This window comes from Mustelus asterias, chromosome 22, assembly GCF_964213995.1.
Source record: "Mustelus asterias chromosome 22, sMusAst1.hap1.1, whole genome shotgun sequence".
In the NCBI taxonomy this organism is placed as follows: domain Eukaryota; kingdom Metazoa; phylum Chordata; class Chondrichthyes; order Carcharhiniformes; family Triakidae; genus Mustelus; species Mustelus asterias.
The window spans coordinates 74,039,456-74,052,699 of NC_135822.1; the positions used below are offsets into that span (position 1 = coordinate 74,039,456).

Consider the following 13,244-nt stretch of genomic DNA (forward strand, 5'->3'; position numbering starts at 1 on the left):
AGGATCACTGGCGCTGTGAGGCAGCAGTGCTAACCGCTGTGTCACCGTGCTGCCCCGGGTCCCTGGCGCTGAGAGGCAGCAGTGCTAACCACTGTGCCACCGTGCTGCCCCGGGTCCCTGGTGCTGTGAGGCAGCAGTGCTAACCACTGTGTCACCGTGCTGCCCCGGGTCCCTGGTCCAACCGTTCCATCACTCCGTGCACCCATCTGTGAGGAGGTACGAGCGACCATAAACAGCAGAGCGAGGTGATCGATCTGTGGGCACTGGAGATGAAGGCAACCCCTCTGACCCATTCTCAGCCCCATTAGCCCCACTCATGCCCTCAGCTGCCCAGGCCCTCAGACGCAGACACCAATCAACAGCTTTTCTGGATGGATGCTATTTGCCAGGCAAGGGCTGCTGGGAGAGGCGGGAAGAGGGCAGCCCCGGAGAAAAAGGGAGAGTGGGAGGGTCAGCACTCCTCCGGTGCCCCCTCGGCGGGGAGCCGCCTCAGGGAGACGCGGACCCTGTAGAAAGACGCGATGCGGTGGAGAAAAGCTATGCAAAGCGTGTCCAGGCAGTACATTCAAACACAAACCTCAGTCCCGGGAAGCCGGGACAGTTCTTCCCTCCGGCATGATTGATCCGGATCCCTCCCCGGATCAAGCTAAAGCCCGCCTGACCACTCCGCCCCACGCACCAACTGTAAAAGCCAAGATGCTTGATTGTCATAGGATCACATTATCCCCACAGTGCAGAAGAAGGCCTTTCCCTGCACCGACCACAATCCCACCCAGGCCCTATCCCCGTAACCCCACATAGTTACCCTGGCTAGTCCCTCTGACACTAAGGGGCAATTTAGGGGTTTAAAAAAAAAAGGGCAGCATGGACAAATTGGGCCGAAGGGCCTGTTTCCGTGCTGTAAACCTCAACGACCCTACGACTCGATCCAGCTCATCGCGCATCTTTGGAGTGTGGGAGGAAACCAGAGCACTCGGAGGAAACCCACGCAGACACGGGGAGACTAATAAATAAACTTTACTCTTAAGCCTTCAATGTGCAAACTGCGCACAGTCTCTGGCCGTGAGCAAGCTCTGAGTGGAGCAGTTACTCCCGGAGTCTGGGTGACAGGAATATCAGTGACGTGTTTATTGTGTGTTGATCGCTTCGTCCAGTTTCAGAATGATGACTGAAGCGTTGGAATTTCAACAATGACAAGTTTATTTTATCCACCTGAACTGTACACAGCTCCACCACTATACTGCTGACATCATTAATATTCTCCCTCTCCATTCATCCTCCGCTTACATCTTCAGAGGTGCTGATCATACAGTACCACAAATTAATCCTTCCAATCCCCGATAGTCCAATGTCCTGTCCAGTGGGGGTGGCGTTGAGTGTTTAGAGCCTTGATGCAGAGCTTTGTTGGCTTGGGAGAGGATGCTTGTGTTAGACTGCCCATCGTGCCCCTGGATCTGGAGGATCTTGTCAGCTGGTGTGAGGCACAAGAGGACCAGAAATCTGGATATCGCTTTTACATCTGAGACAACGGTGAGGGGAGAGAGGGTCAAACAGAAAGAAGCAAATTCAAGGCTGATGTCAAAAAATTCTTCTTCCAAGACTGAGGGGGGGACCTGATTGCGGTGTGTAAGATTATGAGGGGTAAGGACAGAAGGGAGCAGCTGTTCCCCTTGGTTGAGGGGTCAGTGACGAGGCGGCAGGGTTTTAGGGTGAGGGGGCAGGAGGTTCAGGGGGGATTTGAGAAAAAAACGTTTTTACTCGGAGGGCGATGGGAATCTGGAATGCGTTGCCTGGGAAGGTTGTAGAGGCTGGAAACCTTCACTAAATATTTGGATGAGCACTTGAAATATCATAATGTTCAAGGATATGGGACAAGTGCAGGAAAATGGGATTAGCGCGACTTTAGTGGTAGTTATTGTCAGTGCAGACTCGATGGGCCGAAGGGCCTTTACTGCACTGCCTGACTCGATGAGAGGGAAACGTATGGAACAGCCTCAAAACTGGACAAGTGGAGGCAAGAATCAAGCATCATCAAAGAAGCGACTGTAAGACCCCAAATCAGAGCGAGGAGAGATGGAAGGAATGAGGAACTTTATCTCCTTCCAAAACCACCGGATACAACCCCAATGAAAAATGCTAAACGTGGGACTGATAAGAGTTTTGCTCGCTGGGGATGATGAGGGGATGTGAAGGCAGGACAGGTGCCCGGGGTCAGGAGAGAGATCAGATTTGAATGGGAGAACAGATTTGAAGGGCTGCTGCTGTTCCCGTGGGAGGCAGGATTGTTCTGGAAGGATGAATTGAGATGGGCCAATGGGGAGCACACAGTGTAAACACGGCCACTCGTTTCTATCTGGTTAGCAGCTGGTGTATGAGGCAGGAATGGAATTGCGGACCAGTTCACAAGTGCACGATCAAAGGCCTTGAGCAGTGTTTTAAATTCCTTTCCTGCCCAGATTGAACCACACTGTTCAATCCTGGCCCAGCGAGTGCGCATGTTGGGGTTAACCAGGAACCAAAGATAAAGCAAAGAGGAAGTTCAAACCAATTTCAGCTGTTTGATCTTTCTGTTTTCATTTTCATCCACCCCTGGCTCCTACCTTCGCTGCTGCTTCGGGGGTTCTGCACTCCACCAGAATGAACCCAGTAATCGTCTTCCATGGCGTGACTTGTGTGGAGGGCACTATACAGAGATGCTGCCTGCTGAGTCAGTCATTATAGTGACCCCCACCCGCCAACACACAGTGGCAGCCAAATGTATCGTCTGCAAGGTGCACTGCAGCAACTGACCAAGCCCCCCTCAACAACACCTTCCAGATCTGCCAACCCTGCCACAGAGAAGGACAAAGACAGCAGACAGTGGGAACACCACCCCCGACAGCATCACCTCCAAGTCACTCACCATCCTGACATGGAATGATATCGTTGTCCCTTCAGCTTGGTCAGAGAGCTTTACAGCACAGAAGGAGGCCCTTCAGCCCGTTGTGCCTGTGCCGGCCCTCAAGCCCCTATCTATTCTAATCCCACTTTCCAGCGCTTGCTCCGTGGCCCTGTTCGTTACGGTGTTTCAAACGCTCATCGAAATGCTTCGTAAATGTTCTGTGGTTCCCGCCTCTCCCACCCTTTCAGGCAGCGAGTTCCAGATTCCCACCACACTCCGGGGGGAAAGGCTTTTCCTCAAATCCCCCCTCAATCTCCGGCTCCTTACCTTAAATCTCTGTCCCCTGGTTCTTGACCCCTCTACGAAGAGGGAAACATTCTCCCTCTCTACCCTACCTTTGTCCCTCATAATTCTGTACACTTCAATCCGGTTCCCCCTCAGCCTGCACTGCTCTGAGGAAAGCAACCCCAGCCTATTCCGCCTCTCTTCATAGCTAAAATTCTTCAGCCCAGGCAGCATCCTGGTGAATCTCCTCTGCACCCCCTCCAGTGCAATCACATCCTTCCTATAATGTGGCGGCCAAATCTGCACACAGTGCTCTAGCTGTGGCCTAATAAGCGTTTTATCCAGCTCCATCATAACCTCCCTGCTATTATATTCCGTGGCTCAGCTAATAAAGTAAGTAGCCTCACAACACCAGGTTAAAGTCCAACAGGTTTATTTGGTAGCACGAGCTTTTGGAGTGTCGCTCCTTCATCAGGTGAGTGCTAATCAAGGCAAGTAGACCATATGCCTTCCTTGGGTTAATCCTGGAACTCCCTCCCTAACAGCACTGTGGGTGTACCTACGCCACAGGGACTGCGACGGCTCAAGAAGGCAGCTCACCACCCACATCTCAGTGGAAATTGGGCAGTGCCGACCTTGCCGATGACACCTACATCCTCAATACGAACGAGAAGCTCAGCACCCAGTGGCCGCTGGTCACAGATCCCATTCTCAGGGCCACTGCTTAAGGGTGGGCTGATTGGACCGTGCTGTCTGGGCCTCAGTACCCTCCCGTCAGGTGGGATGGGAGGGTGGTTGTGGAGGGGTGGGTGTTGCGGGGGTGTGGGGAGAGTGGAGATTCGGCATGCAATGGGCAGCGGACAGAACATGAATGCTAGATGGAAGTCTCAGGGCATTCCCACTGGGAAAGAATGTAGGAAGTGTCTGAGATGTTTTGCCACATTAAAGGATAAATACAAGTTGTTGTTGATTGATTTGGAAACTCTTGTCAAAAGGCAGGTAGAGGCGAAATGGCTGAATGGTCTCTTTCTATGTTCCATCACTCCACACTCCCAAATCCAGCACCGAAGACTGGGAAGGGGCTGTCAGAGGGTCAGATCTGAGGGAGTGCTGTGCGTGTCAAAGGTACAATCTTTCAGATGTGATGTTAAACCAAGGTCCGCCCAGGTCGGCCTGTAAGGGTCCCATGACAGGGGAGTTCTCCCCAGGGTCCTTGCTAATATTTCTCCCTCACCCAGCACCAAGACAGCACAGAGCATTGCCATTGGTGGGAGCTTGCTGTGCACAAACTGGCTGCAGAGCATTCAGCATTCCCCTGGGGCTGAGAAACATGCTCCAGGAATGTCACACTGATCAGACTTGGGAGTTCTCCTGGCCTGTTTGAACAAGAGCAATGCGTATAAAGCATGGGGTGATGCTTGGTCATTCTCCAGCCAACTCCCCCACTCTCCACCTGCTATGGAACATGCCACAATGTGGAGATGCTGGCGTTGGACTGGGGTAAACACAGTAACAGTTTTAACAACACCAGGTTAAAGTCCAACGGGTTTATTTGGTAGCAAACACCATTAGCTTTCGGAGCAGCGCTAATGGTATTTGCTACCAAATGAACCTGTTGGACTTTAACCTGGTGTTGTTAAAACTGTTACTGAACATGCCACACACAGGGCAGTTAGAGAAAGGCAATGAATGCTTGATATCGAGGAATATCCCAAAGGCATTGTGAGCATCTGCCCAGCTTGACAATGGGGACATGTGGCAGTGTCAGTGAAGTAATTCAGGCCTTGATACAGAGTGAACTGAGGGTGGCTGATGTTGACTGGAGCTTATCATAGAATCATAGAAACCTTACAGTGCAGAAAGAGGCCATTTGGCCCATCGAGTCTGCACCGACCACAATCCCACCCAGGCCCTACCCCCATATCCCTACATATTTAATTGATAAATTCTTGATTTCTCGAGGAATTAAGGGCTATGGGGAGAGAGCGGGTAAATGGAGTTGAAATCAACCATGATTGAATGGTGGAGTGGACTCGATGGGCCGAATGGCCTTACTTCCGCTCCTATGTCTTATGGTCTTATGGTCTTATATTTTACCCGCTAATCTCTCTAATCTACGCATCTCAGGACACTAAGGGGCAATTTTAGCATGGCCAATCAACCTAACCCGCACATCTTTGGACTGCTTCAGGAGTTGGGCTGAGAGCCATTTTGGGGAGGCTCCTGGACTGGGAGATGATCTGGAAACCAGTCTTTGTCCTGAACTTTCCTATCACAATAAAACGGTTGTCTTCTGCTGTTTAATTTGGGTAAATGGATCTTTACCTGTGCAACACTCGCAGCTGAAATTGAAATAGAACCAAAAGGTGGTGGAAATACTCAGCGGGTCGGACAGAGTCTACGGAGGGAGAAAAGCAGAGTTGACGTTTCAGATCGATGATGGTTCTGATGAAAGGTCACAGACCCTGAAGCATCCCCCACCTCTGCTCAGGTTCAGTGCCTGGGCCCAGAAAGAGAATGAATGGCAAAATGGAATGGAATTTTATTGGCAATTGAAGTTCATTGGATACAATGAGCTGAAGCATTCGAGACAGTTGGCTAGCTGGCAAGGGAGGTCACGTCAGCCAGTGAGAGGCAAGAGACTTTGTCACCTTCCCTGACCCTTAACCCTCCCCCAGCTGGTGCTAGTCCCTGACCAGGCTCGCCCTGCAGCCCGCTGGCAGGCGTTGGCAGGCAAGTTGTCCCGGACGGAAAGGTTCACATGCTGAGGATTCCTCCCCGCTTTCATTCACCCCTCTCCCTCCAACCCATCCTGACACTTCAGGCTGGGATGGGATGTGGCCATGAGGCGGGGATCAAAGCTCCAACCATCTCCTCCTGTTCCATGCCTCCTCCCTCGCCCCAGCCCCTGAGCCCACCCTCGGATTATTTAGCTCCCTTCTTGTCCGAGGTTTTTATCAGTACATTGTCGTATTCGCTCTCAACATCAACATTGTTCTTTTGGTGCAACCTCTCCTTCGACTTCTTCTTCGCTGCCTTTGGCACTGCGTAGTCATCCATGTTTGGATTGTAGGGGTACTCGTGACCTCGTGTATCACAGTCCAAGCCCTGAAGCTTCCATGCATGGCCTTTGACCTCTTCTGGGTTGTCATAGACTGAAGGATTGGCTATTCCTTCTGGCTCATCATAGATGTGATCCTTGGGCAGGGATTGGGATGAAGATGCACGTGCACTTCTTCGGAAGTTGGACTCATCGATGGTGTCGTAGAGAGGGTCTCCATGTTCCTCAGCGCCATGAGGTAAAAATGTAGAAAATGTCATTTCTGGAATGTGACCATCCTGTTGGGTGGCAGACAGTCCACCTAAAGATGGCAGGCACAAAGCCTTTGCTATAGCGTCGAAAGGGATGGCATAATCAGAATCTGGCCCACATGGGTTGTCTGGTAATTTCTTCCCAGTTTGGGTTTTGGTCACCCGCTTGGCTTTTCCACGTGAGTTGGCATTGCCAACTACGTCCCTTACCTCCGAGTAGGTGGACTCGATGTCCAGGAACTGAGACTGATGTTCCGGGGACCCAGCCACCGGGTAGCTGTGGTGACCTTTTGCCTGCCTCCGGGGCATTGTGGAAGATGGCTTGGCGTCACAGACTGACTCCAGTGACAGAGACCTCAGGGAGGGGAGAGTGGCATTCGACATTTCAACTTTGACCTTGGTCAGCTGTTGTCCTTGCCCTTCATCAAAGTCACATTGCTCCACTTCCGCTTCCGTCCCATGAGCAGAGGGAGGCCTGGAGCTTAGAGTTTCACCGTCCAGACTCCCATGCAGCTGAAGATCACTCTTTTGTTTCTGCACCTGGATGGCAGACTCAATGAGGTGAAAAATCTCATTCCCTTGTCTGGTGTCAAACTCAAAATTGCCTTCACCGGATGCACACCTCCTCCCAGCCTCAAAGGAAAATGTCACCTGCAAACACAGAAGGCAGACAAGATACTTTATCAACTTGAATAGAGTGCAGCAGCATTGTGGTTAGACTGCTGGACGTAGTCTTGTGGAATGATCCAGGGATACGAGTTCAAATCCTGCCACGGCAGCTCAGAGTTCAAACCCAGCTCAGTCAATACATTTGGAATTCAAGGGCCAGTTTCAGTCTTGGTGATCATGAAACAAGCCCATTTGGTTCACAAGTGCTCGAAACAGAAGAACTTGGCCATCCGTCCCTGGTCTATCATGGAGTCACAGAGGTTTACAACATGGAAACAGGCCCTTCGGCCCAACCTGTCCATGCCACCCTTCTTTTTTTTAAACCCTGAAGGTAGTCCCAATGACCCGCATTTGGCCCATATCCCTCTATACCCATCTTACCCGTGGAACTATCTAAATGCTTTTTAAAAGACAAAATTGTACCCGCCTCTACTACTACCTCTGGCAGCTCGTTCCAGACACTCACCACCCTCTGTGTGAAAGAATTGCCCCTCTGGACACTTTTGTATCTCTCCCCTCTCACCTTAAACCTATGCCCTCTCGTTTTAGACTCCCCCACCTTTGGTAGGGGAGTCTAAAACTCGAGGGCATGTCCTCTATATGACTCCAGTCTGACCACCACCCACCGCTCCCCCCCAAACCCCCACCCCCAACCCCCACCCCCACCCCCCCGCACTCCCCCACCAAAGCTTCCTCCTGTGGCTTAGTGGTCTGGGTCACTGAACTGGTAGTGAGTCTAGGTCACTAGAGTAATGCTCTGAGTCCCTGGCACAAATCCCACCATGGTAGATGGTAAAGTTGTCCCATGGCTTGAGTGTGTGAACTAAACATAGATATAAACTGTGGCAGTCCATGTTTTTATTCCTTCAATGGGATGTGGGCATCGCTGGGCCGGCATTTGTTGTTAATCCCTAATTGTCCTTGAACTGAGTGTCTCACTCGGCCATCTCAGAGGGGCAGTTGAGAGTCTGCCGCATTGCTGTGGGTCTGGAGTCACGTGTAGGCCAGACCGGGTCAGGACGGCCGATTTCCTTCCCTATTTGTGAACAACTTTTACAACAATCGGTCACGGTTGTCACGGTCATCATTGCCAAATGGTGAAACTAAACTGAAGCGCAATGAGGTGGCGAGGAAGCGGGCATCAGCTGGTGCCATGCTCGTGTTTGCAAAGCTTGTCCATTGTAGGGACGGATGGAAGACAAGCTGAGGTGAGTTAGTCCACAGATGGGTGTTAATAGTGTAGATGTGGATCGTTTTGTTCAGGTATGCAGAGTCAGCGTGATGTGGGGGTGGGGGGTGGGGGGGTGGGGGGGGGGGGGGTGGGGGGGGGGGGTCGATGACAAAGCGGGCTTGACGCCACCACCCAGCTCAGCAATGACCTGGCTGAATGGGTGGAGCAGGGTCAAAGGGCTGAATGGCCTCCTCCTGCTCCTGCGTTCCTGTTTCCGACGCTCTTGGATGAAGGGTGTTGTTTAATTAAGTGCCGACAGCGTTTATAACGAGAGATTGCTGTGACAATGGGGATGGTCGGCAGGAGGCAGGCAACATCATGCTGCATTCTGTAAATGGATCTGGGATGAAGGAAAGTACTGGTGTCTCATTTCACATTGCACAACCTGGGCGTGGGATTGAGTCCACCTGCGAAAGGAATTCAGATATTCAATGCCCGCCTGACCAGATGATGAGGTACAATTTCATAGAATCCCTACAGTGCAGAAGGAGGCCATTCGGCCCATCGAGTCTGCACCGACCACAATCCCACCCAGGCCCTATTCCAGTAACCCCATATATTTACCCTGCTAATCCCCAGATATTAGGGTCAACTTATCATGGCCAATCCACCCAACTCGCACATCTTTCGAGTGTGGGAGGAAACCGGAGCACCCAGAGGAAACCCACGCAGATAGGGGGAGAATCTGCAAACTCCACACAGACCGTGACCCAAGCCGGGAATTGAACCCGGGTCCCTGGTGCTGTGAGGCAGCAGTGCTAACCACCGTGCCACCGAGGTGTGTGATGGAAGTTCGAAAAGAGGCTCCGCAGAGGGTGGCACGGTGGTTAGCACTGCTGCTTCACAGCGCCAGGGACCCAGGTTCGATTCCCGGCTTGGATCACTGTCTGTATGGAGTTTGCACATTCTCCCCCGTGTCTGTGTGGGTTTCCTCCGGGTGCTCCGGTTTCCTCCCACAGTCCTAAAGGCGTGCTGGTTAGGGTGCATTGGCCATGCTAAATTCTCAGTGTACCCGAACAGAGTGTGGCAACTAGGGGATTTTCACAGTGACTTCATTGCAGTGTTAACGTAAGCCTATTCATAAGAACATAAGAACTAGGAGCAGGAGTAGGCCATCTGGCCCCTCGAGCCTGCTCCGCCATTCAATAAGATCATGGCTGATCTTTTCATGAACTCAGCTCCACTTACCCACCCACTCACCATAACCCTTAATTCCTTTACTGTTCAAAAATTTATCTATCCTTGCCTTCGTGACTAATAAATAAAGAATGAAAAGATGTGACGGCAATCTTCATTTTCACCGGGGGAGAGTTACATCGATGATGGATCTGCTGGAGGATGGGACCATACTGGGACACTGGCACACCAGTAAAGTTATTGAAATCCCAGGGACGGAGGTTCAAGTCCCACGCGGGTAATTTAAATCCAATGCGTTAAATAAATCTGGATGCAGAAAGCAGCATGGGTAATGGTGAGGATGAAACTCCTGAACGCTCACTGACATGTAGGAAAAGAAGGAACTCTGCCACACTGACCCGGTCTGGTCTACGTCAGACTTCATATCAACAGCAATGTGGCTACCGCTTAATAGCCCTCTGAAACTGACTGGTGTGCTTGTGGGCAGTTGTGTCCAGCTGTTCCAGGAACAATCCAACGCCTGGACTGCAACCAGCCAGGAAGACAGCTCACCACAAGCCTCTGAAGGGTAACTGGCCATGGGGGAGTGAATGCTGCTTTTGCTCGCAATGCATGGAAGAATCTTTTAAACACTCTGAAGCAACTCAGTAAGCAACGTTGTCGACTATCACGAGGCTACACCCACCAGGGAGCAATGATTGAAACATCTTTAACAAATGCTTGAATATCTTCAAGGAAATACTTTGTTTGCATAATGGCAGCTGAGCATTGAGGAGTGAGCAATGAGTGAGGAACCTGTATTTCAGCCCTGATCTCACCAGTCATTTATAAAACCCTCAATCTTCTAATACAATTAAAACTCCTCAATTGAATTACAACCTCGTAATCCAACTCATCAAATTTGTTATTCTGAGGATCTGTTATCCCTGGCAGTTCAACTGGTTCAAACCTGGGACTGCGTTGCGAACATTCCTGACCCTGCCTCAGCACTGCACCGAATGAAGATGATGGGGGCGATTTTCCCACCTCGCTGTGCCGGGCACAAATCGCGCTGATCCGGGAGAATAACATACGGGTCTAAAAAATCAGCTTGGTGCCCAACGCCAAACAGTTTGCAATCATCCCAGTCCCTTTCTGCTGGCACCAACCAGATCACAGGGCCAACCAGCAGACTTAAAGCAGCATTTAAGTATGTTTAGCCCACTCAACTCCCAGCGGACGCATTCTCTGACACTCGGGCGCAACATAAAAACGGCAGGAATCGTGACTGGTTTCCACTCACAGAGACCTGGCACGCTGGGGGGCGTCAGAGGCCATTGAAGCCCCCGGATACTCAGGGGTATGGCTGGGCAGTGCCAAGTGGATAGTGCCCACCTGACAGCCTGGCAGTGCCAGTTGGGCACCGTCAGTATACCAGGGCTGTGCTATAGGGGTAATGAGGGGGGAGGCTATGATGGTGGGGGGGGAGGAGGGGGGGGAAGGGGTGGGGGGATTATTCAAGGGAGATCACGCAGGGATGAGTCATAAGAACATAAGAACTAGGAGCAGGAGTAGGCCATCTGGCCCCTCGAGCCTGCTCCGCCATTCGATAAGATCATGGCTGATCTTTTTGTGGACTCAGCTCCACTTACCTGCCCACTCACCATAACCCTTAATTCCTTCACTGTTCAAAACTTTATCTATCCTTGCCTTAAAAACATTTAATGAGGTAGCCTCAACTGCTTCACTGGGCAGGGAATTCCACAGATTCACAACCCTTTGTGTGAAGAAGTTCCTCCTCAACTCAGCCCTTAAGTTGAAAGGGGGGTCATGATGGAGGCGCAGGCCGTGCAGGCAGGCGGAGCCACCGGGTGGGCCCCCGATGCCCTGATGGCGGTGGTCCATGTGGGAAGGGAGTTGGGAACATGCTGTCATATGGGAGGAGAGAGGGAGGGATGGTCCTGATGTCTGTGGGGGGGAGGCAGTGGGATGGGGGTAGGGGGGGGGGGCGGGGGGAGGGATGGTCCTGATGTCCGTGGGGGGAGGCAGCGGGAGAGAAGGGGAGGGGTGTCGACCAGGGCACTGTCAGATCGCCTTGCGAAATGGCACCCAGTTCTGAAGCCAGGCCCCACTCCCTCACTCAGTAACTCCCAACTCTCCAAAGACGTGACTGAGTGTGGGGCAGTTGCAACGCCGACCAACCCGTTATTCTCGCCGTTATGACACTTTGCTGTTGTTTCTTTTTGGGAGAATCCCACCCAGCCAGCCCAGTTATTTACCTTGTCTCGTCCAAAGCGTCTGAGAAATCGGTACGGCCAGATGAAGTGGACATCTCCACTCTTCAGATCCTTCAGCTCCAAGTAATCAGTCTGTACCGTGAGGAGGAACATCCCTCGGAGTCGACACCTGTCTGCTGCTTCCGTCATCCTCACGGTGACCCGGAAGTCTTTAACTGCAACAGAACCAAGTTCAAATAATGAAAGATGGAGATCTCAGCGGTGGGGGGAGTGAGTTGGTGTTTAGTCCACATTGCAGTGCTCCAGACTGAGGGGTGCAACTCAGAGCTTTTATGTTTGTGATAGTAACACTGAGGGGAATGTGGTCACTACAGCCCAACTTGCTGAACTTTGTAAAAGACATCAAACTGAAGCCCTGATTCTCAGCTCTGGGAGAACTCCATTGCTGAACAGAGATTTGAACTTGTGCCCCTGGGATATCAATCCAATACAGTAAGAGTTTTAACAACACCAGGTTAAAGTCCAACAGGTTTATTTGGTAGCAAATGCCATTAGCTTTCGGAGCGCTGCTCCTTCGTCAGATGGAGTGGATACCTGCAGATATCCACTCCATCTGACGAAGGGGCAGCGCTCCGAAAGCTGATGGCATTTGCTACCAAATAAACCTGTTGGACTTTAACCTGGTGTTGTTAAAACTCTTAATGTGTTTACCCCAGTCCAACGCCGGCATCTCCACATTATCAATCCAATGGCATTACAGAATTGTCACTACAGGGCAATAAGCCTTGAATAAAATCAAACCCGCTGGCCTTACTTGAGAAAGGATATACTGGCACTGGAAGGGGTGCAGAGGAGATTCACCACGTTGATTCCGGAGTTGAGAGGGTTGGCTTATGAGGAGAGACTGAGTAGACTGGGGCTATACTCATTGGAATTCAGAAGAATGACGGGAGATCTTATAGAAACATATAAGATTATGAAGGGAATAGATAAGATAGAAGCAGGGAAGTTGTTTCCACTGGTGGGTGAAACTAGAACTAGGGGGCATAGCCTCAAAATAAGGGGGAACAGATTTAGGACTGAGTTGAGGAGGAACTTCTTCACACAAAGGGTTGTGAATCTGTGGAATTCCCTGCCCAGTGAAGCAGTTGAGGCTACCTCATTGAATGTTTTTAAGGCAAGGATAGATAAATTTTTGAACAGTAAAGGAATTAAGGGTTATGGTGAGTGAGCGGGTAAGTGGAGCTGAGTCCACGAAAAGATCAGCCATGATCTTATTGAATGGCGGAGCAGGCTCGAGGGGCCAGATGGCCTACTCCCGCTCCTAGTTCTTATGTTCTTATGGTCAGACATTGATGGATTGTTGTTCAGATCTTGGTGCATCCAATCCAATCTAACACTCCCAGCACAGGACTGAGAACGTGCCACACTGTTGAGTGCCATGTTTCCATTGAGAGGTTGAACCAAGATCCAATTGGCCTAAAAGAGCCCAGATCCACCATTTCAGACAAGA

General features: G+C 51.1%; 1 protein-coding gene across 1 annotated transcript in view; it reads right to left on the reverse strand.

The window, feature by feature from the left end:
• Positions 1 to 5,690: 5,690 nt before the first annotated feature.
• LOC144510197 (docking protein 2-like) overlaps positions 5,691 to 13,244 on the reverse strand; it is a 60,844-nt gene continuing 53,290 nt past the window's right edge. The window contains exons 4-5 of the mRNA XM_078239677.1: positions 11,774 to 11,946; positions 5,691 to 7,129 (exon numbers count right to left, since the gene is read on the reverse strand). Coding sequence (XP_078095803.1) covers positions 6,092 to 7,129; positions 11,774 to 11,946 — 1,211 coding nt within the window. The 3' untranslated portion in view covers positions 5,691 to 6,091. The remainder of the gene's footprint in view (positions 7,130 to 11,773; positions 11,947 to 13,244) is intronic.